Here is a 23,885-nt window from a genome sequence, read left to right on the forward strand (position 1 = left end):
AGAGATTTCCGGACTGTCCTCCCCCACCCCCCCCCCCAGCTAAAAGTATTTGGCACGTATTTACACTCTTGCAAATCACTTGACAAACATCTATTTTCAGGAAGTTTTCAGCTGAACACAGCATGCAGACCATAGGCCTTGTGTGGATTCCCATCGTGAGAGCCCAGGTTCGAATCCGTTGGCGGCACAGTGATGATCAGCTGAAGTTCGTTTTCCAACTTGAGGCGCGATTACGAAGCGGTTTCCCATTTGAAAAAGTCTCTCCGCAGAGAGCAGCATTACAAAACGGTACTTACATAACATGAAAATTCATTTATCATTTTATCTACAAAATACGAAGACAGACGGTAGCACCAGCATTAACACGAAACTAACATAACTCTGAAAACAAATATGTTAGGGCCACACATTACGTTCCTACATGCACCGATTCGTTGGAAATAACGTAGAGAAAAGTTCGGTTGAGTTGTATTACACAGAATGGACGACAACATCCTTCTTCACATTCCACGCGGGACAGACTAACCGTACATTATCCCGAAATCGAAATATTTCTTTTTACTTTACGATTTTTTTCAAGGCCCGTGAAAATTCTGATATGTGAACCCTGGTATCCTTGGAATGCAGCATTAGGTGATTGGTCTTTCCTTGCACTGTAGCAATAGGCATTCCGCTCGCTTCGTTTAAAACTACTTAGATTATCCGAATATTCTGACCAGAACGATCAATAAATGCAAACTTCGTCAAGCATGTGCGAGACAGTGAGAAAAGGGATTTATACAGGGTGGGCGAAAAGTCCGTCGAAACTTTAAAAATAAATAGAAACCGGAAAAATAACCGAAATAAAAAACGGTTTGCAAGATTAGCATCGCTAGGCCACGGGAATTTTTGTAAAGCAGAAAAAAACAGCCGATAGGTGGCGCTGGTATGAGAGACTTCGGTGAAAATATGCAAATGAGACGGTTATAAGAACTGCGCTCTTAATCAACACCACCTATACAACAAGGCCTCCGCGCGAAGCTTGTGATGTCAATGAAGTCCATTTCTCCTATTGCCATTGGATATACTGGGAAAAAAGGTAAAGATATCGCATGTGTCAGCCTGCTATATCCAATGGAAATAGGTGAAATGGCCTTCAGTGACGTCACGAGCTTCGTGCGGAGGCCTTTTTCTATACGTGGTGTCCTAATCCGCAACAGGTTGACCGTTGTAAACCGTGTATGTGGACCTGCTGCACTCTGCCGTTGCTGGATTTGCGACTCGCCTGCAATGTGTTATTCTCTGTGGTGGTACTGGTCATGTGGAGCACATACTGTTGTAATAAACGATTTGGAGGCATTCTGTTCGTTATTTGCGTATCTTTTCTTTGACTTGTGTACGTCAGCGCAACCTATAGGCTGTTTTGAGTTTTTTCTCCGTCTTAAAAAAATTCCCTGTGACCTATCGATTCTAATCCTGCAAACCGTTTTTTTTTCGGTTATTTTTCCGGTTTTTATGAATTTTTAGTTTCTACGGACTTTTTGCCTACCCTGTATATTGAATACTAACGTATAAATTGGGATTAATCATATAGTAACCAAAAACAAACCATGTTTCATAAAACCATGAACTTCCCGGTTGAACGAATTGACTAGAAAAGCTTTTAATGATTTTTCTTTCAGCGGTAGATACAATCGCCATGCCCTCATGAATGAAGTAGGAGATTTGCCTCGAGTTATAGTACGTTTCCGTCGAGCAGGACATGTTCGGTTTCCTCCTTCAATACATTTGTACACAACGTTTGGAAGCGCCACCATTGCGTATCAGGCTCCCTTCTTCGAATTCGGAAGCACTTCGTATAGTGATAATGTCTTTGATTACGTCGACTGTACCTCTGTCTCAGCCTATTGGAAATTGTATTGCCCACGGAATCTGTCGTGATAGCTGTACCTGCGGTCCTGTTCAGTCCCCAGCCGGTTCTGGTAAGGAAGACGAAACTCTGCAAAAAAGAATTACGAGAATCGTTTATCAATCAAATACAAAGTATACCGTGATGACTAATTACAAAGAGAGTTGCGGAAAAAAGTGCAGAGAGATACACTTTCATATAAAAATGTACGCAGCTTCCAGATGTTACCGTACTACTACTTAACCGTACATGTACCCCGTACACGTTCCTCTGGCGAAATTTCTAACAAGTAGGTTCATCGTCGGATAAGTCGCCATCTGTGGCAGTGTCAGCAATTGTGAGCTCTGGCCTGAGTTAGGTTCGACCGACCGTCCATATACGGTCCCCGTACACGAGCTCCAAGGAAAGATTGAGATATTCGTTGCCTTTGTAATCTAGTGGGCTAGGGCATGGGTTCGATTCCCCCCGAGGGCAGATGAATTTCTCTTTCTTAAATATACCTTCGCATCAGCCAGCTGTTGAAAACCTTCGTAAATAGCTTCATGTCGAAACCAGCGTTATCCAAAAAAAAAGTTTTCGATTTCTCTCCTTTCCAAAATTTTAAAAGGTAAACTTGTAAAAAAAATAGGTGTTTTTTTTAATTAAATGAAAGACAGAAATAACTCTATTAATAAAAAAAAAAATTTGAAAGAGTTTTCACTCCTCAACAAAATTTGGAGAAGTAAAATTGAATTTTTATTTGTGAATCATACGCCTCTTTTATATGTGTTTCGTATTGGCGAACACTGGTCGGAACGTGTTCTGAGTGAATGCCTGGCCCCAATGTATTTCTGTTGTCAGAATTACTCGTGTTTCGTTTTCTACTGGTGCCGCCATCTGTTTTCTATATTTTGAGGGGGGGAAATGGCAAGTGCTTGAACTTTAATGTTGTTTAAGTGTCGTGTTGAAGGTCTGCCTGCTCTCTGTGGAGAGACATTTTCAGATGGGAGACCCGCTCGCATTCGCCACTTTAAGTTGCTTTCCAGATATTGTGAAACAATTACAGATTTGAAGATACGGACCACGTGTCTCGATGCTGGGGGAATTGACGTAAGCAATAGCGTGTGTGTTGCGTGAATGTTCAATCAAAATGGCTGCATCTGAAGTAGTGAAGACATTCTGTGTTCTTAAGTCTTTTGTTTCACTAGAAAATTGTCACTGCAGGTTCTTTTCTCGATGCGTTGAGTCATTGGTTGGATGCCGCAGGTGTATGGAGACGGTGAAAACTGTATCCTCTAATTGAATTGTGAATGTCATAGCACGACAGCTGCAGATTTTGGTTCGCTCAATTTAAGAATATGAAAGGTCTTCTCCACTACAGACGCAACCATTTTAATGACCGAACACGTGACACCCACGCAATTGCCTACGTATCGGGACACAAACTGTACGATTACATCTCGCTAACGGATTGCAGTTGTGGTCTGTGTCTTCACCTGTTACTGTTTTACAGGATGTGGAAACTATACTTCTTCAAGAATCACCCTTTATAATAGTGCTGTAACTGAATAACTCACGCCGATGCAACAAGCGGTTGCGGCTTGACACCTCTGAGTCTGAACTGGCCTTGCTTCTTACAGTGATTCGTTCCTGAAACCTGCTGTTGCTGCTCATCGGGAGATGCCGGCAACCAGTGGTTTGCTTTAGAGATGGCAACAGGCCGTACCTCCTTGGGAAGTCTTTCGAACTTACCAGTGGATGCCGGTGCTGCAACACACAGAAAAAAAATAAATTCATATAGATGATTAATAATCAAAATATGGTTAGTCATTCACATCCGAGGACCATTTGCGTCATTAGGTGCTTATGAAGTCGCTTATCATTCGTAAGCCCTTTGAATTAATGCGAGGTTACAAAGGATTCATCAATTCGATACAAAAAAAAATTCTGCACTGGGTTATTCATCAACCAGAAAATGTGAGACATCCATCAATTAATTAGTTTGCATGTGCTACTGAGAGGGGAACCAACACGTAACTGATACCTTTTTCGTTGAAACAGAAAGTAGACGGGAAATGAAGGCGCTACTCGAAAGTGATACTCACTGAATTGCGATCATAGTTGGTTCATCTTTGCATGAAGAACTGTGTGCGCACAGTGCACAAAATGGCATGGTTGAGTTATATATATATGGACACTGAGATTCTTCTTTACTTCCATAACCGTGTGAAGTCATAATACAGGGTGTACGGGCTAACGATATTCAAAAGTAATAGCTTATAGTGGAGGGAACTACCCATGATTAGTGATCATTACAATTAGTTGATTAGTGACTACATTCCATAGATTTTAGGCGCATTAGAAATACTTCTTTTAGGGTTGCAACAAAGTTTCGTGGTAGTGAGGAGAGAGGAAAGAAAACAGATAGACTGGTTTGAATTTATTCCACTGGCGTTCGGACGCAATATTACGTCCTTGATCGTAAAATGCCCTCGCACATCAGGGACTCGCTTGAGCGGTTTGAGATTCCGAAGACGAGCACTACGATGCCGAACTACGTTAAGCGAGATATTATACAAGACTACCGCGAAGAAAGGAAGCGGAAATATGTCAGACGCACCCTGGGGGATAATGATCTGTGCTACTCGTGTGGGTATAACACGCTGCTTTGTTAGTTTCTGGTGAATGCTATCGGGGTTCTGATTCCATTCATCGAGTCTGACATCATTAGGCTCTCCGAGACTGTCCAACCTTTTAAGGAAGAGCGAAAACCATCCCAAGATGGTCTCTCTGGGTGGTCAGTGGTCGTGTCTGTCTGTTGAAATGCACATATGCGAACTGGATAAAAAAGTAGAGGTATCTCCCCTGAAAATCACAGCACTTTCATAATTAATCGTATGTGGTTCGCTTGGTATGAGCCATTACTTTTGGATACCTACTGAATCTAAATAAGATAATTTTTTGCCGACATTTGTCCTGTGAACAGTACAGCGCCTTAAGGAAGGCCTAGCAAACTAAATTCAGACACCCTATACTTAAAGCTGGGGTTCTATCGTATTTCTGCCGTAATTTCAGAATGTTTCGTTGATTTTTTCATTTACTCTGTTATTCGACGTCTATGGGGGGAGGGGGGAGACGTACAAAATTCCGTACAAAAAATGATCCCAAGTACCACCACAAAACCACCGTAAAAATGTCTCCCGAGAGGCATTTTGCCTCTCAATTTTGTGGAGCTTTTACTTATTGCAGACTTACTCACTTTACTGATTTCTAGTGCACTCGTGCGTTTTTTTGGAAAGACCAAAGATTTTCATCGCCTCCTATTTTCACAGGCAAAACACAGCCGCATGTTTGTACGCTCACGTGGTTAGCGACACCTAGGCAGATGCACTAGCCATCCATTGTATTTTGAGGGGGCGGTCGCAATTCAGTGAGCGCTCGGATGTATGTAGTACACAGGGTGATTCCAAAAAGATGGGAAAAACTTTAAGAGGTGATAGTACACACCAATACAAGTAGTTGTCATCAAAGAATGCATGGTCTAACATGAAACGCAAACTCGCTAGCGCGTTCCGAAACGGCCGCTCCGCTGACGTTAGTACGGCATTCCTGTTGAAATTTATTCTGGAGAAAAAGAACACACCATGCGTGCATATATTACCTGGGGTAGAAGAAGAAGAAACCGTATGCAAATCTGCGTCACAGTGAATAAAAGGCACGGACGCCAGCCCTTTGAAGTTATTCCAGCGTGCAACGCTGTACGGAATAATGTCGCACTTTAGTAATACTGAGTCCGCGCCTTTTATTTACTGCGACGCAGATTTGCATTCGGTTTCTTCTTCCCCGGGTTACATTTGCATGCATGGTGGGTTTTTTCTTCGAATAAACAGGAATACCGCTTTAACGTTTGCGGAGCGGCCATCTAGCGCATTCACGTTTCATGTTAGACCATGCATTCTTGGATGACAATTGTTTGTATTGGCGTGTACTATCACCTCTTAAAGTTTTTCCCCATCTTTTCTGAATCACCATGTAGTATAGCGTGCAGTCAGAGAAGGAAGCAAGGAAATAAGCAGACAGGGTGTTCAGGGGGATTGCGAATGACGTACATGATCTATTCGAAGGTCTGCACAGAAAGCAACCGAAGCATTTGAGGCAAGAAGACATGGATGATGACCGCACCTCAACGCTGCTGCCGCCGTACGGTTCTTCCATCCTGCTATTTTCTTCGTGGTGACTGCGGTGGTTGTGGTGATGATTATGGTGGTGGTGGTCATCGTTGCTGTGACGGTGATCGGTATGGTGACTCCTTAAATCGTTTTGGCTCGAACGGACGATGGAGGCATTGCTGAAACGACACATAGAAAGAAGCCAATGAGTAAACTTCGAGCAAGTCTAGGGGTGCATTTATGCTCGAAAATTAAATTGACATATTCGGGAAAGTACTGCAGATCGATTCTTAAATTTATGCGATCGGTTAAAATGAATTTTTTCTTCAACGCACATTAAAAAATGTGATTTACAGAAATTCATCCTCACCTGCTTTTGTCAGAAGCAGTAGAGGGCGAAGATGGGTGTGACAAATTCTTGATGTTGTTTTCCAGCACTTTGCTCTTGGCAGTGGCGGTGTCACCGACGTACTTGGACGTGGATTCGTGTCTGTCTAGTGGTGGCAGAATCCTCGTCGAATCCGAACTGCCGTGACTCTTGGGGCTCGCCCGATCACTGGAATCAGATCTGCGTCCATTGCAATTCATTTGTTGGGATATCGCCATCGGAGGTACTTTCCTCCTTTGGAAAAGCCAGCGATCGTCCTCTTCTCCCGATGAGCTGCAAGCATAAAGATACGAGTATGGGCAGGATATTCTTAAGACAATCATGGGCCCCTGGGTAAAGTAATGTTCAGACGCCTGTACTTACCTCGAAGTGTAAAAACACATCGATTTCCATAAATTACTCTCAAAATCGCTGTACCGAATCCCATCATGATGAGACCCTCCCATGCGTTAGAACGGCGCTGAATATAAGTCAGCCGAATCACTGAGCCTATGTAGGTACGTCTACATAGGCTCACTCTCCCCGACTAACACCATCTGTAGCAGAAGCTCGTGACGTCACTGAAGAAGGTCATCTTACCTATAGCCATTGGATATACAATAAAAAAGGGGTAAAGATGACGTATGTGTCGGCCTGCTATATCCAATGGCTATAGGTGAAATGACTTTCTTCAGCGACGTCACAAGCTTCGGGCGGATGCCTTCTGCTATAGATGGTTTTGCCCTGACCCTCTTCTGTTCACCGTGGTTTTGCTTCGCTCTCCCTCTTTTTTTCTTTTTCTCCTCTCCCCCGCTCTCCTTCCCACGCACAATCCGTTGACGACAGTAGTCTTTGGCTATGCAAAATCAAAGGGACACAACGCAAGCTCGTCCCACAAATTCATCGTTGGCAAAGCCTCTCAAGTTTGGCATTAGTCTACTGTGCGTTGCTGAGCTTGCGATGAAATATTTTATGACAGACGTGTACACGCGAATTGGAAAATCTCAGCAAACCCTCTCAAGGGCAACGCTTAGTGTGAGCATATAGATGCACCTTAAGGTTTGCGACAATAATTTAGGGAACACCATGTCTCATAGGTATATTTAAAGTCATTTAAAAAATTATATCGCGGTATCCTGGTCTGTAAGTTGAGCCATCTGCTCAATGTACGGAAGATTTCGGAACTGGCCAAGTCAGGGGCTTTTCAACCCATGGCCAGCGGGCAAAACATGGCCCTCGGAGCTTTTTTGCCGTGGTCCGCTGACCATTTTGAGAAAATAGTTACTTCTTCCTAATAGAAAAAGATTCAATTGCAAAAAAAAAGTATTCGTAAAGAGCTCTGGGCCACTGAAATCTGTACTGCTATATTTAGAGCTGTGGTGAGATATTTTCTGGATTCAATTGTAATGCCGTGCATTTGATACCTCAAAAGGGCCGTCATAACGTATTCGGGGGGGACCTGGGCCCAAAACACTTTTTTGAGACCTTTGTTTCCATATATTTCGAGAGGCAAAACCCGGCATACAAAAGGTATACATAATTACAGAAATGCTGATAAACACCTTAATGAAAGAAATACAGTAATTTTATAATTATTGAAAAAATTAATTTCATAATTAACGAAAAAATAGTTACAGAATCACTGAAAGAAATAATTTCGTAATTTATGTAAATTTAATGAGAGAAATGAATTTATGTAAAATGTAAATTTAATGAAAAAAATAGTTTCAAATTGAATAGAAGTGTTTAATAATTTGGGGAATTCCAGGGTATGACTTGGTGGCTCGCGTATGTGCATCTATGTACGTGTTGTGAACCAAACGTCAAGTCTGTTTCTGTGTAATGCTTGTTACGTGTAGTGGTGCTGCTATCTGCCGTCAATTTTTGCAATCTATGAGTGAAGTGTAATGATTGAATAATTGTATCGTTCTCTAGACCTGTTGCTTTCTGTGGCGCGACCTTTTAACGGGGACATGGGCTCGCATTTGTACCTCGAAGTTGTGAACGGCCCGCAACGTCTGAAAGGTTGACGACCTCCTTTCCTGGGCCAAGTCCTAGTAGAAGCCTTTACTCGCCGGATATACAGTTTCCACTTGAAGAAGAAGGATGGCATCACGACAGAATATGAATATTTTGTGCCACAAAAACTTCTCAATCAAAGCAGTTAAGTCACCATTGTCTCAGCGAAACATCAGGATAGTAATAGCGTCCAAATGAGTCATGAGGGAGAGATCACTAGTAGGTACTTAATCGTACATGCACCCCGCGTACACATTCCTCTGCGGAATTTACAACAAATCGGTTGCATGCCGGAATATGTTTTCCGAGTGTGGCCCCCTAACGTATTTATTTTGTAGATTTGTGAATTGCACTCGTTTTGTGTTCTTGTTGGCACCCCTTCTGCTTTCCGTATTTTGAAGTGAAGATGGAATTCTTGAATTTTCATGTGATTTTCATATTTTCATATGTAAATACATATCATGTTGAAGGTCTGCCTGCTCTCTACTGGGAGACTTTTTTCAAGTGGGAGACCGGGGTAGGGGAAGAATAACTGCATGCCCCAGTCTGATTAGCCTTCGATATCTTGAAATGAAAAGTTGCAAACCACGCAACAAAAGTGGTTGAATTGATGTGCACTAGATACTTAGATATACGAAGTCGAGAACCGTGTAAATAAAACACAAAACAAAAACAAAATGCATTTCTTACTTATTATTTGTTATCAATGGCAACTGCTTCTCATCGAAGGCCATCTGCCCAACGTGGTGCAGCTCCAACATGCTACCGCTCGTTCCGAGGGGTCGAAGACCTGATGAACCCGGCTAGAACGGAAAAAAATACATAATAAGCATTAAAATTGAATTCAAGCACATATATATATTGGTATATTTCTTTATCGCTATCTTTCTGCACTGCATCAGATTCACAACCTTTTATGCCTTAAGTACCTCCGTAGAAATTTCTAGGAGAATTGTGTACCTCTAGAGCCACGTAGGAATAGTACGTACACCCCTCCCCCAAATATGCATAAAAGACTTGCATATATCTTGGAATACCTAGGAGAGAGAGAGATTTGGGTACCCTTAAAGTCACCTAGAAAGAACACATACTCCCTAGATATGCATAAAAGTCTTGCATATCCCCTTGAAATGCGTAAAAAGCGTGTATATCCCTTTGAAATGCGTAAAAAGCGTGTATATCCCTTTGAAATGCGTAAAAGCGTGCATACCCCTAGAAATGCGTGAAAGGTTGCTTGGATTGAGAAATGTGTATGAATTCTGCACATCCCTTGGAATTCATAGGAGGAATGCGTACCCACTATAAATAGCAGGAGATCCCTAGAAACGCGAAACGTGTGCGCACTGCTAGAAATGCGTAGTTAGCTTGCTTACCCACAATCTCTCCCGCCAGAACAACTCAGCCGTTTCTATTTGTTTTGCACTTTTTTGAAATTATCCTTCCTTCCCCCCCCCCACTATTGCTGACGGTTTTTTGTTGTTGTTTTTTTTGCGAGCCCCCCTCTCCTCTCGGGGGGGGGGGGTGTACGCTCACCACAGGTTGAGAACCACTATCCAAACACGAAAGAAATATATAATTAGTTAAGTTCATGAAAATAGGTGAATTGAATTTCCACTCACCCTGTTGCCATTAGAAACTGTTTTGGAATCCCTACCACTCGCAAGTTCTTGGATTTCCTGCTGGTAGATGCGGTACAACTCATTCAGCTCTTTTCTCGCGAATTCTGTGGAAATATTTTTTTTGTTTAAAATAAATTTATTGAAGCCAACAGTTGTAAATGAAATAGTGTTAATATGTATAAAATTTTGGTGTAATGACATTGATATTTTACGAAGTGTGAATTCACTCACCATTGCGCTCTTTTCCATCCGATGACATGGCTGGAAATTAAATACAGGTACCATTTAATTAAAAGATTTTGCATAATCAACTCTTCTGGTATCAATGAACCTTATTGCTTTTACTCACCGTCGATGAGTTGTCGCTGCCTGGTGATAATGTCATCACACAGTTGTCGCTGTCTGTCGTATCTCCTCAACATGAGGTCCCTGTACCGAAGCTCATGGTCGCGCAGCAACTGTGACGCCTGAAGTTCCATTTCTGAACGCCAGTCAAGATATATATATACATGCGTGGACAAAACTTATCAATTGCTAATTATGCACGTGACCTATCCTTTTCAACCATAACATGGCCGTCCCAAGCAGGTGGTCAAAGACCACCACATATCTCTTTATTGATATATCATCTCATGTACAACAAGTGGGAAGTGTGTGTGTGTGTGTGTGTGTGTGTGTGTGTGTGTGTGTGTGTGTGTGTGTGTGTGGGTGTGGGTGTGTGGGTGGTGGGGGGGGGTGAAGTTGTATGGGGGGTCCTGCTGCTGGTTGGCTTGTGGCTTGGTGTTGGTGGTTTGCTGGTCTTGGATGTCGTTGGATTTTTCCACCGTGGCCCACGTCTCCTGGGACGGACCAGCTTATATCCCCTAGGGAGACAGAGCGGGGGTCACGGCTGGTCTGGTGGTGGTGGTCAAAGACTATGCTGAAAAAATTATACGCGTGACCGAAACATTCAGGATAATTCAAAATGAATGGTGCAAAGGAAATCATTCCTGTGACTGCTGCATCTGAAGCAAGGGACTGAGATCTCAGTTCAACCTTGGACTGAATGTAATGTGAGTTCCTGACTGGAATGTAAACTCGTTCTTCAGCTGCGAAACGTTGCTGAGGAGGGGGGGGGGAACAACTATTCTTTAAAGAAATACACCTTTTATTAGGTAGTATGCGGAGGAGAACTCGCGCGCGCGCGAGAAGAAAATTCATCTGGTCCCCGTCAGTAATTGAACCCGGTTTACTCAAGTGCGCTAAAGTTAGGAGAGACTACTAATGCCTCTAATTCAGCACCTCACGCCACAGTGCGTGAAACAAGGGAGGTAGGATCGTGTCTCCAGTGGTGTACACGGTAGCGCTCTTGCTTCGTTTGCAATTTGCTCTGGGTTCGATTCCTAGCGGGGGACTTTTCTTTCTGAGTTCACCTCTGCATAATATCCAGATGTGGTCTGTTTCTTTAATCTATTGAACCCAGAAAAAGCCGTCTCACTCTCTCTCTCAACCGAGGGCTAGGTGATAGGGCTCTAGTGATAGGAACCCTGGCTCTCTGAAGTGGGAGGCTATGGTCTTGGGGCAACGTGTTGAGTAGTGGATAGGCGTGCCAATGGTCGAGCAAGCACATTCATCACTGGGCATTGATTTGAACCTACGAAGGTTCAAACATTATCACCTCACGTGACCACTTATGGTTCCGTGGTGCAACACATATTAGGATTCTATGGGTTGACCGACCGCGCTCAGTGTTATCACCCCACCTCTGCTGCCATTTATTCAGCAGATCCTTCCAAAGGATTGCTTTGGCGTGTGAAGCAGCAGAGATCATCTCTACTGGTTTCACCTTCGGTAGCCTCCTTTCCCGTGGCGCTTTTATTATTTGGTTTTATTTGGCAACACTAAAAAGCTCCCATCTCTTAAAAATGTTCATTTATTGAAAATGAAGCGAAAAGCTTACGAAGTGAAAAGAGAAGTGTTCAAGCGAGCAAAAATGCCTAGTTGTTTTGTTTGTTTGTTTTTTCATTAATTTAATAGTACGTGAAAAATTCCACTCCCACAGAACTTATGGCATTTAAAGCAGCGGATTGGTGATGTAGTCAACTCAATTGTCTGATCAGTCTGATACGTATTTCGAGGAGCTGTAAATCAGACTATGCTGGCACAAGTGTGGCGAAAACTAGCAGCATTTTGGTGAACATTTAGGACGTGGCAACTTTCCTGTATTTCCAAAATGAAACTTGAAGAATTTATCTTCCACATCACGTTGATGTGTATGAGCTAAATTAATTGTAGCAGTTGCAGGAATGTTTTCTTTTTGTAAAGTTCATTTTGAATTGCCCCGTATATAACAATAAAACCACTTACTACGCATCCCCTTACCCAACACTTAATTCAACCGGGTACGATGAACTGCAAATAAATACGCCAATCAATTGTGTTTCGAAATCAAAGATAATTCTTTTTTGACTCACTTCTTATCTGTGGCGCACAACTGAATAACATTCATTTATTTGGAATCCTCGGCGGAAGTAAAGGATACTCTCGACTTCCAGCTCATAAACCCTGGAAAGAAGATGGAGTAGTTCTCGTTGTTCTTGCGACGAAGCTCTTTTGTCTGGAAGCGATTCGGTGGCCATGTGGGTACTTTCCTTGCACTTCTCGTAATCTGTCTGGCAATCTTCCCGCATCTGCAAGTACCTGAGAAAAATTATCCACATCGTTAGTTAGAAACGCAAAAGTACACGAATGTATGAAAAAAAATTAGAAAGTGCCACTGAGTTTATGATTAAAAAAAAACAACTATATTCTTCTAACTATAAATTTCACGTACATAATAAAGCAGTGCTCACCTGTGCTGCTGGTTTTTCAAGTACTGCATATCATCCCAGGCTTGTCGTACGTGCTCTGGAAGCTCGTCGACGTTGGTCGTGTTAGTGCCCGAGCTGCTCGATGACTTCGCACCTCCTGAACCGGATCTTCCTGAAATCGAGCGCAGATTTCATTGAGTTTTTTTCAATCAGGGGCAAAATGTACTTATTATGCGTTGCATCGAATTGAATTTCAGCAAGGATATGTTCAAAAAAGAGTCAAATTCTCACCCGTGTTATTGTCGAGCGTTTCCATTGCCTGAACAGCTTTCTCAGTCTCCCATCTGAAGAAGGGGGAAGGGGGGACGGAAGAGAGAAAAATCATGTTTGTGTGCTATCATCACATGTACCATGCACCATCATAAAATGTACACACAATCATTAATGTAGTCACCTACGAACAATATCCAGAATAATGGCTTGATATACGTAGTTTAGGATTGAGCAGTTAGAAAAACGGGTGGCAGATGGCAGTACTATACATAACAAGCGTCACACAGAAACAAACTTCACTTCGGGTTCACTACACGCACATTCCAACATGTGCCAATTCGTTAGAAGTTCCGCAGAGGAATATGAACGAGGTGGATGTATGGTTTAGCAATTTAGGGTTGAGCCGCAGGTGTTACTTGACTTGAAAACAACACATCCCGAAAGGTAAGATTCTCACAGAGACTTTTTCTTTCGAGTTCAACTCAACATAATATCCAGAAAAATACCTGTTCCCTTGATACATTGGACTGGAAAAAAAAAAAAGCCGTCGATTTCTCTCTCAACCGCCCTACCTGGGAGTCATGTGCTGAAGTAACGAGAGGCTGCTAAAATTTCTCTACTTCAGCTTCTCACAACGCAGTACGTGAATTAAGGAATGTAGAGTCGTGTTTTCAGTGGTGTAGAAGGTAGCATGATTATCTGGTTTGCAAGAAAGCCTGGGTTTGAGCACCGGCGGAGATCAGATGACTGATATCTGTGTGTGTTTCCTTGATTCTTATAGAGAATTTCAAACAGTATCATTGAAGACAGAGGGTGTTGAAAGTTAGGTTCACTACCACCCGATACGATTTTCTAATAGCCGCTTCATAGATGGTCTAACTAGTTAGTATTATTATGATCTGCTAACTAGATGGTCTAGTTAGCTATTATTATGATCTGATATAACTAGATGATCTAACTAGCTATTATTATTTTTATGATCCACTAACCACACACACACAAATAGTGTTGAAGTGAAACAGTATGAGACGCTGGGGGAGGGGGGGAGGGGTAGTACAAATATCTGGAACTAAACAAACTGCTACTACACTTTATCGTACATCCACCTCGTCCACATACTTATGCTGTCAGAGTTGTGCTTGTTCCCATGTTCTTGCTGGTGCTGCCATCTCCCTTCCACATTTTGAAGTAAAGATGTAAGTTCTAGAATTTTCGTGTTATGTAAGTATCATGTTGAAGGTCTGAGGATAAACTTTTCCAAATGGGAGCTTAACACAGACGGCGGTCCATTCGACAGCTATTGCAAAGTGCGTGGTGAAAGTTCTTTCGCGTGAGCAAACATGATCGAGTGGGCCAAATGTGCTCGAAGAGCTTCAAGTCTGGGGGGGGGGGGGGGGGGTGACGGACAAACCAGTGACCAGTAACGTCCATCAGCTTCCCGCTGTTGATGTCAAAATTAAGAGCTAGGCACAATAACGTGACGACTGTTTAAATGCTACTATCACAACCGTACATACAACTACGGGATTTCTAACGAACTAATACATGTCGGAATGTGCGTGTACGTGATGTGAACCTAACGAGAAGTTTGTTTCTGTGTACACACAATGCTTGTTTTATATTAGTGTATTGCTACCTGGTATCAATTTATCTAGCCATGAGTGAAGTGTAATGATTGAATAATTGTACCGTCGTAAGCCTGTTGCTCTCTGTGGCGAGACTTTTTAACGGGGAGGTCAGTTCGCATTCGCGCCTCGAAGTTGGGAACCACAGAAAACCACCTTCATCCGACCACCACCACAGTGGTGGCGGTGGGGTTCGAACCCGTTTCCTCACGATACGAGTCCGTCACTATGCCCACTCGACCACCGCAGCGGCGCCGGCTGGTTAAATACTGTATCATCTTCACACCAGTTCTATATTTCGATAAATATTATAAGTAATGCATATTCACTATTATCAGAGTGACTTATGATGGGTTGAGGCGTTGAACTTGGTGGCTGTTTATTACAGATTATCCTTATAAATAGGCCGGCCTATAGTGCATGATAGAAAGAAGATCGGTACTTACTCGTTCAAAATCATGTTCAACTTGTCGTATTCGATGCTTTGTCCGAGCAAAGTGTTATCAATTTCCATCATTCTTCGTCTGAAAAGCATAATAATTGAATGAATGTGCAGTAGATTATTAATAATTGATCTATTTCATAATCCTTCTTTTGAAAAAGGGAAAAACTGAATTGCATGAGCCAATACCTGACTTCCATTTGTGTGTTAAAAGAATCGATGAGACGTTCTTTGAGTTCCTTCATTTCTGGTTCCGACAAACGTTTTTCCTCTGACCCATTTCATTAATACAAAAAATATATATAATTTAATTTTATCATTTCAAACATGCTTTCAAATAACTCAGTGAATGCGTGTTTAAGTCAGGGCTATATTGTGAGGGCTGTTTCATCTCTTTGTTTTCCACCTTGGCTCAGTTGGCGTGGTCTCGGAGCTACTGTGTGACGTAGGGGTCCCTGCTACTCCTTTCTAGCAGACGACATCAGCTCACAAAATGTGCTGCATTGAAGAGGATTATTTTAAATTTTAGTCGCTTATTTCACTGCTTTAAGTGAATGATCTCACGTTCGTGGTGTTGTTTTAGTGCCACTGGTATATATACGCGGGTGGTATATGTATATATAGGCTCAGAGACGCAAAATGTGGGTGTCCAAATGTAAGAGGCTCGACCGAGTAAACTTTAAGTACCCTTAAATTTTGTTTCCCATGTTTTTATGTTGCAGTTGCTCATTGGTAACAACGAAGTCCAAAGATATTAAAAGCTACTCCTAATTCAGATGAAAACAAAAAGGTAATTAAAAATTATTAGAAAGTTCAGAAGATAATTGAAATTATCTGTCTTGAGTTGGCTTTCAATCAAGCTAATGAAAGTTGACGTACGAAATGCAACTGAAATGAATTCGAGAAAAATATTCTCAATAGTTACCTAAGAAAAGCAAATGCAAAACTTTTTTCGTTTTAAGTGTTTAAATGGCTGAATGAAGCAATCCGATAAATAAGCGTACACCAATGAAAATAATCTAAAATAGAATGCAGTAAAATGGGCAGTGTTCAGCGGTTGTGTACCTTACCACAATTATCAAGGTAACAAAGCGGGTGCTGTCGGGTCTGCAGGGGAATGACATCACCCATGACGTCAGCGGGTACCGACTCCAGCGCCCCATGAGACAGCCCTGCTTACATGGCATTGGTATAAGTATGATCTTCCAAAAAACAAAAAAAGTTATCACCTTTTGCTTCGGAACTTATGGAGCTGCAAGAAGACGTTTCGGAATCGGGTCCTCTCTCGCGTATTTTGTCCCGCAGTGTTTCAATCTCCAGGCGCAATTCCTTGATTATGGACTGGTATTGAGCCACGTGATACGAAACATCCGACACATTGCTCCGCAGCTAAGGAATACATTACACATTAATGTTGTGATCTATTGCCAATAGAGAGTGAGTGTCTGGATTTTTAGGAAGAGATAGCGTAACTCGATCTACCTTCGTCGTTATATTCTTGGCTCTGTCGGCATAGACGAGGGTGTTCCGAGTTTCTTCGTAATGTCGACCATCGGGGCTTACGTGAGCCACCATCACCGTCCGACAGTTTCCGGTCAGGGGTTCTTTCAACAGCCTGGTGAGCTTGCTGTCTCTGAAGTTGACGTAGCGGACGTGCTTCTCCGCTAGTGTAAAATAAGGTGAAAAATGAGTTAATAAAGTACGGGAAACACACAGATCTTAATTCTAGAAAGAAGCATTTTTTAACTCTTGCATGTTATCGTGTTCACCGACAGTATATATATATATATATAACGCTTTTCCAGTATTAAAGAATGCACCTACCGAGAGCGTTGATGCAGTTGCCGAGGGCTAGCAACGACTTGTTGATGTGGGCTCCTTCAACGAGACGCTTTCCCGTGTTCTGAAATTTCAAGCGATTTTGCTTGTATAGAGAGTGTCTCAAAAATATTCGGACAAACATTTATGGGGGAAAGGCAGGTAACGTCTGAAACAGGTGTCTTTGACACGTGGCCCGCGTACCAAATACTAGTACAAAATTTTACATATCTCTAATACTTGATGGTTTACAAATTTTCGAATAAACACATTAAAAACGGCTTGAGCGCGTAATAAAATAACATGATCTTAATGAAATTGAATAAATATTTGATTCAAAATAAAGGAAACTGTTTAGTTTATAAAGTGACGAAATATTTGAGATACATTCATAAATACTTGGTTTATAAAAAAAAATTAATTTTTAAGATTTTTAACATTTTAAAATTTAAAATTCGATTTTGGATAAGACTGAGGTGATAAATTCTCAATCTTTCTCATCATTGTGTGTAAAATTAACAGTTTTCTTTATTCTGAGTCATTTCTTATGCATTTACATTGATTTCATGGAATTTTATCATGCGCACAAGCTGTCTTTAATGTATTTTCTTTGAAAATCTGTAAAACAAATTATATTAGAGGTATGCAAAAATTTTGTGCTGGCATAGGATAGCACTCACACATACAATCAAATACAGGGTGATTATAATTGAAGTTCCTGTACCCTGAGTAGTTCAGGAACTCAGAAACTGCTGATTCGAATACAGCTAAATTTACAGGATATCTGAATGAAAGAAACTATAGGAGAAAGATTTATGAAAAATAAAAAAAAGCAGTTTAATTTTCAACCATCAGGTGAAAAAGTGGCGCTTTTTTTATTGCATTTTTCATTTTCCCATGTTCAATATAGCGTAATACAAGGTGTCCTGTAAGTGCTAGCATGGCCTTTATCTCATGAACCAAAAATTTTTATACGGTCCCCCCCCCCTCCATCCTCTAACTTACGATTAGAAAGTTGTTGCCCTGTCCCTCCTGATGCCAACAAAAAAAAATTCCACGTTTCTCAGTGGAATATTTACAGTGATATACGAATTTGAAAAGAGGAGGGAATTTGGGAAAGAACAGCGTTAAATGCGGAAAAACCGTTTTACCCGTATTTAACGCTGTTCTTTCATAAATTTCCATTATTTTTTTTTTCGAATTCAAATATATCTGTGAATATTGCACTTGAAAACATGGAATTTTCTTTGTTAACATCAGGAGAGACAAGGAAACAACTTTCTAATTGGAAGTTAGAGCACAGAGGGACCGTATAAAAATTTGGATTTTTTTTAATTTTGTTACGTACTGTATTTTCACACTCTAAACTGGTGCAACGTAATTTTTGAACGCCTGTTGAACATTTTTTAAACTGGAACATACCTCTACGACGAACGGTTGATTAGATAAAGGCCGTGCTAGCACTTACAGGACACCCTGTATACGCTATATGGACCATGGGAAAATTCAAAATGCAATGAAAAGCGCCACTTTTTCACCTGGTGGTTGAAAACTAAGCTATTTTATTTCATAAATCTCTCTCCTATTGTCTCATTCAGATATCCTGAAAATTCGGCTGTATTCGGATAAGCAGTTTTTGAGGAAAAATTACTCAGACTACGAGAACTTTAATTATAATCACCCTGTATATGTGTGGTAAAAATTTGAAATAAATGAATAGGTAATTGATAATACCTTATTTCTACATAAGAAAGTTTTGTACCATGTCAAAAAAGTTAGGAGCCCCTCCCCTTAAAGTCCTAATGCAAAATATTTGGTCCCCTAACTTCTCCACTGGCACAACTACAGTCGAATCCCGTTATAACGAACACCAAGAGACCGGAGAAATCACTTCGATATAACGAAATTTCGTTAAAAAGAAATTCCAGGTTTGTATAGTTTCGAAATGAGCCTAGCATGTCTGTTATAAAAACGAACGCAAACTTTACCTGGGTGTTGGCTGCTCTCTCGGAACCGGCCAGATCAACCATGTACAGAGAACCCGTCCGAACCTGTTGGCGGTTCTCCCTGGACTGGGTTTTTCTCTTGACTTTGACGATGAGCAAAGCGTGTGACCTGGAAGATGTCCGGTTTGCACCCGTTGCCTCCTGGGTGCGCTGCCGGTTGCCTCTCGTTAAAAGTGACATCACCTCAACAAAGGGAAGAAGAAGAGCATTACACAAATAGAGATTTTTTTCATATTTGGCTATTTCTCGGCTATATATTTTTATATATTTGGCTATTTAAAAATAGGGTGGTCATTCTTTCTGCTGCCGAATCAATAACAAAAATTAAGTGTGTTAACTTCAGGTTGTTGAAAACTATGTTCTACTGGATAAATAACGCTACTGCACCACTTATGGTATAGCAATTTTTTTTTACCTGTTCTGAAGAGGCTATTTTAGTCTCTGAGAGACCGACAACCTGATGGTTGCCTTTGGCATCTTCTCTGAGCTCGAGGAAAGCAGGAGACACGGTCAAGAGGTCCCTGATGGCTTCGTTATAAATCTGTGACATGAAAAGTTGATTAAAACATTTTTTGGTTTGACAATTTTGAAATTATATGAGTGGATAAGACTTTTAAAATCATACAATTGCTGCTCAGAGAGAGAGAGATATGGTAATTGCTTTATATTGCAAAGACTAGGCTAATCGGTAAATGTTAGGAAGTTACGCCTACCAATACAAAACATCGAAATATCTCCTTCATTGACGATTTTCTAATGAATTTAAATAACCTGTTACTTCTTGTTGGATTGAACTGACCATTGACTATTGCTCATCATAAACAGGGTGGAAAAGTAAATTCTAATGTATTTCAGAATCTGGTCAGATCTCTGACATTGAACGTAACATGTACGAATATATAAACAACAATATTATTCGAATCAATTTAAAAACAAAAGTGAAATTTAACGGTCACCTCTAGGTACGACATCGTCACGTGATAGGAATTGTGTTCTTTGTCTACTTCGACGAACAGGTCAGTCAGGGCTCGAACCATGATTCCTGGATCCAGATCCGTGCCGACCATCGTGTAGGTTTTCCCGGACCCTTTTATGCAGGAAAAAGAAAAATAACTAGTTTCACCTAAACCTTACTTGGAATTAAAATAAAAATTATTTTCTTTTTTATTCCACTTTTTTTTAAACCTTTATTTTATCGTGTTGCTCAAAGGCAATATATATATATGAGTTTCTTATATTTTTCATACAAAGACATTGCATATTTTGAGCTCATTTCAACATTCATGCTTCTGAGCAACTCCTAAACATTCGACTTTTACTTGTGAGCTATTCATGAAGTTTCTATTACCAGCAGAAAAGCTCACAGGTGAATATGTCTCCTATTTCTTGACAAGCCAAGCAAGAGCGATTTTTGAATTTTGCATTTTGAAGAGAAATGTCATGGGTGGAGAAGACCTATTGCTGTGCATTTTTCAACAATGATGGAAAAGTAAGGTGGTGAAGAGTAAATGGCATTTCATAGTACTCAAATCGACCTAAATAATATTAATACAGTGTGTGCCACTGAAATGCAACATCCCATATTTTTTCAAATATCTCATCTTAATATAACCCCCTCAAAATTTTTCTCCTCTGGATATTTCAATGTGTGCCAATTAAAGGAGTTAATTAACTCTCTCTCACACACACGCATTCACTAACTCTCACATTCGAAACAGGAAATTAAAAAGGACAAATGATCGAAACTTGGTCGAAACTATTTTGGCAAAAAGACTTGTAAAATTGATCCAAGTTTTGATTATTTTCGTTAGTCTTTAATATAAGGTGTCTCATAAATTCTTAAATAAATGAAAAATTCCTGAAAATTAAAGAAAATTAATATCATTGAACGTGATTTGGGAAGAAGGACTATTCTCACAAACGGGGATTTTTTCTCTACAGAAAAAACGTAGTTACAGTTTTTGTCGATAGAGGGGGCTGCAAGAAAGCAAATCACTGGAAATATGCAAATCAGTCCTATAAAATGCCGGGTGTATGAATAACAAATCATTTCTGAATTTTTTCCCGTCTCACTGGCACTCACACAAGTTTTTCATTGTGATGTTGGCATTGGTGGATAAAGCACAATTTGTGAAGTAGTTTTATCTCCACCACGAATCGCCAGCTGAAGCTTTATGATCGTTTCGGACGCAGAAGACATTGAAGAAAAGTTCGGGTCCAAAATTCTGTTATTCGCTTCCATGCAGCATCCTATATCGACAAAAATTTGAACTAATTTTTTCTGCACCAAAATATATATATCACCCTTTTCGTAAGAACTTTTTCGCAAACTGCATTCAACTATACCAATGTTTTTCATTTTTGTAAATTTTTGAACTATTTATGAATGTATGGGACACCCTACTGACACGGAACCCTCTTAACATTAATTTTTGATTAAGGTATCCGACTACTTTTGGAAGCACTCTTTTGCAATCGCTTTCGGAGTGAACCTTAATAAAGTTCTTTCATAAAAAGTGTCTGAAAACTGTGAAAACAATAATAAATTTTGAACTACCTATGCCATTTTCTAAGAAAAGAATCATTTTTATGTAAAATTTTAAGCAAAATTCATGTAATATTCGAAACGCGATTGCAAAAAATTCTATGAACGGAATGTTTTGCTACTTACATAGTACATTCAGATGGTAATGGAGCAAGTTATGAACCAAAATTTAGAGGATTGTATGGTATGCTCATAAGTTACACTCAAATCTGTTAATTGACGTGTGAATTTTTTTGAAATTGCAACCTACATTCGCCTATAAAATACTGTAATTAGACAAATATATGTGATAGACGTAGTCAGATACCTTAATATTCAAACATTGAAAGACTGACAAATAAAAGGCATTAAGTTGTCTGGATACTCATGATCAGATAGCGCATATTTCCTCACCAGTAGCTCCATAAGCGAAAACTGTACCATTATAACCATCGAGAACATTCTCCACCAGACGTTTCGTCGTCTTCTCGTAAACTTCTTTCTATAATACGACAAATGGAAAAATAAGTGTAATAATGTAAAAGCGTTCACCTTTCTATTTCTCAAGCCAGTACTACACAGTACCACCGTCAAACCGTCACGCATCTATAATGTCACCATGAAAGGTATATCACTATGCGTAAACTATATCATAATGTGATAAACATAAAGCTTTATACATTCCTTTAATGTTACAAAAAAAAAGTAGAAACGACCTAAAATTTAAAAAAAGAAACTAAAAACTCTCTAGATAACTTATTTAAAAATCTACAAACTATTTAAAATTTATAAATTTACAAATTAATTGAAATTGGACTAAAAAATTTGAAAAATATAAATTACATTAAAATTTAAAAACTATAAATTACATTAAAATTTAAAAACTATAAATTACATTAAAATTTAAAAACTATAAATTATATTCAAATTTTAAAAATATTGTACTTAATATCAATTGCAGTTAAAATTAAAACAAACTAAAGTTTCTTATTTATAAAATTTGAAAAAAACAGAATTTACTCACTTAAAACTTGAAATGATCAAAATTTTGGAATAAAACTAGAAATGGAAAGAAAATTGGGAAAAACTAGAAATGAAAAAAATTTGGAAAAAAACTAGAAATGAAAAAAAATTTAGTCTATAAATGAACAAAATTTAGAGAAATCTAAAAATGAATAAAATTTGAAAAAAGCTAAAAATGAATGAAAAATTAAAAAAGGCTAAAAATGAATGAAAAATTAAAAAAGCTAGAAATGGACAAATTTTGAGAAAAAAACAAAAGAATCGACAAAATTTGAGAAAAAAAACTAAAAATGGACAAAATTTAGAAAAAATCAAGAAATGAATAAAATTTGAAAAAATCTGGAAATAAATAAAATTTGAAAATATAAAAAAACCTTATGCTGAAGAACCCAATTAGAAAGTTGCTGCCCTGTCTCTGTTAAGGTAAACAAAAAAAACTCCCCGTTTCTAAGTGCAATATTCACTGAGATATTATAGAATTCGAAAAACGCAGGAGGGGGGGGGACAGGGTTATTATGCGTATAAAACGGTTTACCCTTATCTAACGCTGTTTTTCCACCGACTTTCCTCCGTTTTTTGAATTCGAATATCTCAGTGAATATTGCACTTAGAAACGGGGAATTTTTTTTTGTTTACCTTAAGAGAGACAGGGCAACAGCTTTATAATTGGACGTGTGAGCACATGGTGTCCGTACAAAAAGCTAAAATTTTTATTTTCATAACTATACAACCTCTTGCAACATGAACGACATATGTGATTGAGTACTACACGTTATTTGGATACTTTTTCTAATTAGAAGTATGCCTCCAAGAGCAACGGTTCAACAGTAAAATACCATATGCCCTGTTACCTATGCACCATATATATCTTTAAAGCATAGATTTCCAACTGATGTTCCGCGGAACCCTAGGGTTCCGTGAGAGCTTTTTTGGGGTTCCGCGGAATCAAACGTTAGGGATTTATTCTGTGGAATGAATCCGTGACGTTTGATTTACGTCCTGATTTTTTGACGAAACTTCAAAAATCTCGGAACCCGGAGAGCTCTCACAGAAAATAAATTTTCTAGTTATTGGTGCTCGTATAAAGCTGTTCTTTATTGGAAATACAGAGAATAAAGTATGTAAATTAGGAGGTGGAGCCCCAGCATATCATTTCACGCGAGATAATGTCGGAACGGGCTTGAGGATACCACTTCAATTAAAGAAATATTCAAAATTAGTTTGGGTTCTGTTTGACAGCTTTGTAACCATAAAGGGTTCCGTGGAACGATTTCATAATCGTCAGGAGTTCCGCGGAACTGCTTCATAGTCATTAAAGGTTCCCGAGTGCTTTCACATTGGAAA

At 39.8% G+C, this 23,885-nt stretch overlaps 1 protein-coding gene across 2 annotated transcripts in view; it reads right to left on the minus strand.

The window, feature by feature from the left end:
* Positions 1 to 1,623: 1,623 nt before the first annotated feature.
* Positions 1,624 to 23,885, minus strand: part of LOC149090243 (kinesin-like protein KIF19) — a 54,377-nt gene continuing 32,115 nt past the window's right edge. Inside the window, exons 4-23 of one of the 2 annotated variants that reach the window (XM_089233233.1) lie at positions 21,933 to 22,020; positions 19,951 to 20,081; positions 19,410 to 19,535; positions 18,977 to 19,177; positions 16,995 to 17,073; positions 16,653 to 16,834; positions 16,400 to 16,559; positions 15,360 to 15,441; positions 15,175 to 15,252; positions 13,122 to 13,174; positions 12,873 to 13,002; positions 12,563 to 12,720; positions 10,391 to 10,522; positions 10,273 to 10,302; positions 10,042 to 10,145; positions 9,113 to 9,225; positions 6,407 to 6,697; positions 6,050 to 6,215; positions 3,445 to 3,634; positions 1,624 to 1,978 (exon numbers count right to left, since the gene is read on the minus strand). In XM_089233233.1, coding sequence (XP_089089359.1) covers positions 1,884 to 1,978; positions 3,445 to 3,634; positions 6,050 to 6,215; positions 6,407 to 6,697; positions 9,113 to 9,225; positions 10,042 to 10,145; positions 10,273 to 10,302; positions 10,391 to 10,522; positions 12,563 to 12,720; positions 12,873 to 13,002; positions 13,122 to 13,174; positions 15,175 to 15,252; positions 15,360 to 15,441; positions 16,400 to 16,559; positions 16,653 to 16,834; positions 16,995 to 17,073; positions 18,977 to 19,177; positions 19,410 to 19,535; positions 19,951 to 20,081; positions 21,933 to 22,020 — 2,589 coding nt within the window. In that variant the 3' untranslated portion in view covers positions 1,624 to 1,883. Of the gene's footprint in view, positions 1,979 to 3,444; positions 3,635 to 5,976; positions 6,216 to 6,406; positions 6,698 to 9,112; positions 9,226 to 10,041; positions 10,146 to 10,272; positions 10,303 to 10,390; positions 10,523 to 12,562; positions 12,721 to 12,872; positions 13,003 to 13,121; positions 13,175 to 15,174; positions 15,253 to 15,359; positions 15,442 to 16,399; positions 16,560 to 16,652; positions 16,835 to 16,994; positions 17,074 to 18,976; positions 19,178 to 19,409; positions 19,536 to 19,950; positions 20,082 to 21,932; positions 22,021 to 23,885 lie in introns of both variants that reach the window. The other variant, XM_089233224.1, reaches the window with a different exon arrangement.

The sequence above is a fragment of the Pholcus phalangioides genome, unplaced genomic scaffold (genome assembly GCF_987345545.1).
Source record: "Pholcus phalangioides strain wild (caught in Gottingen) unplaced genomic scaffold, Ppha-v1.0 ptg000001l_1, whole genome shotgun sequence".
Taxonomy (NCBI): Eukaryota; Metazoa; Arthropoda; class Arachnida; order Araneae; family Pholcidae; genus Pholcus; species Pholcus phalangioides.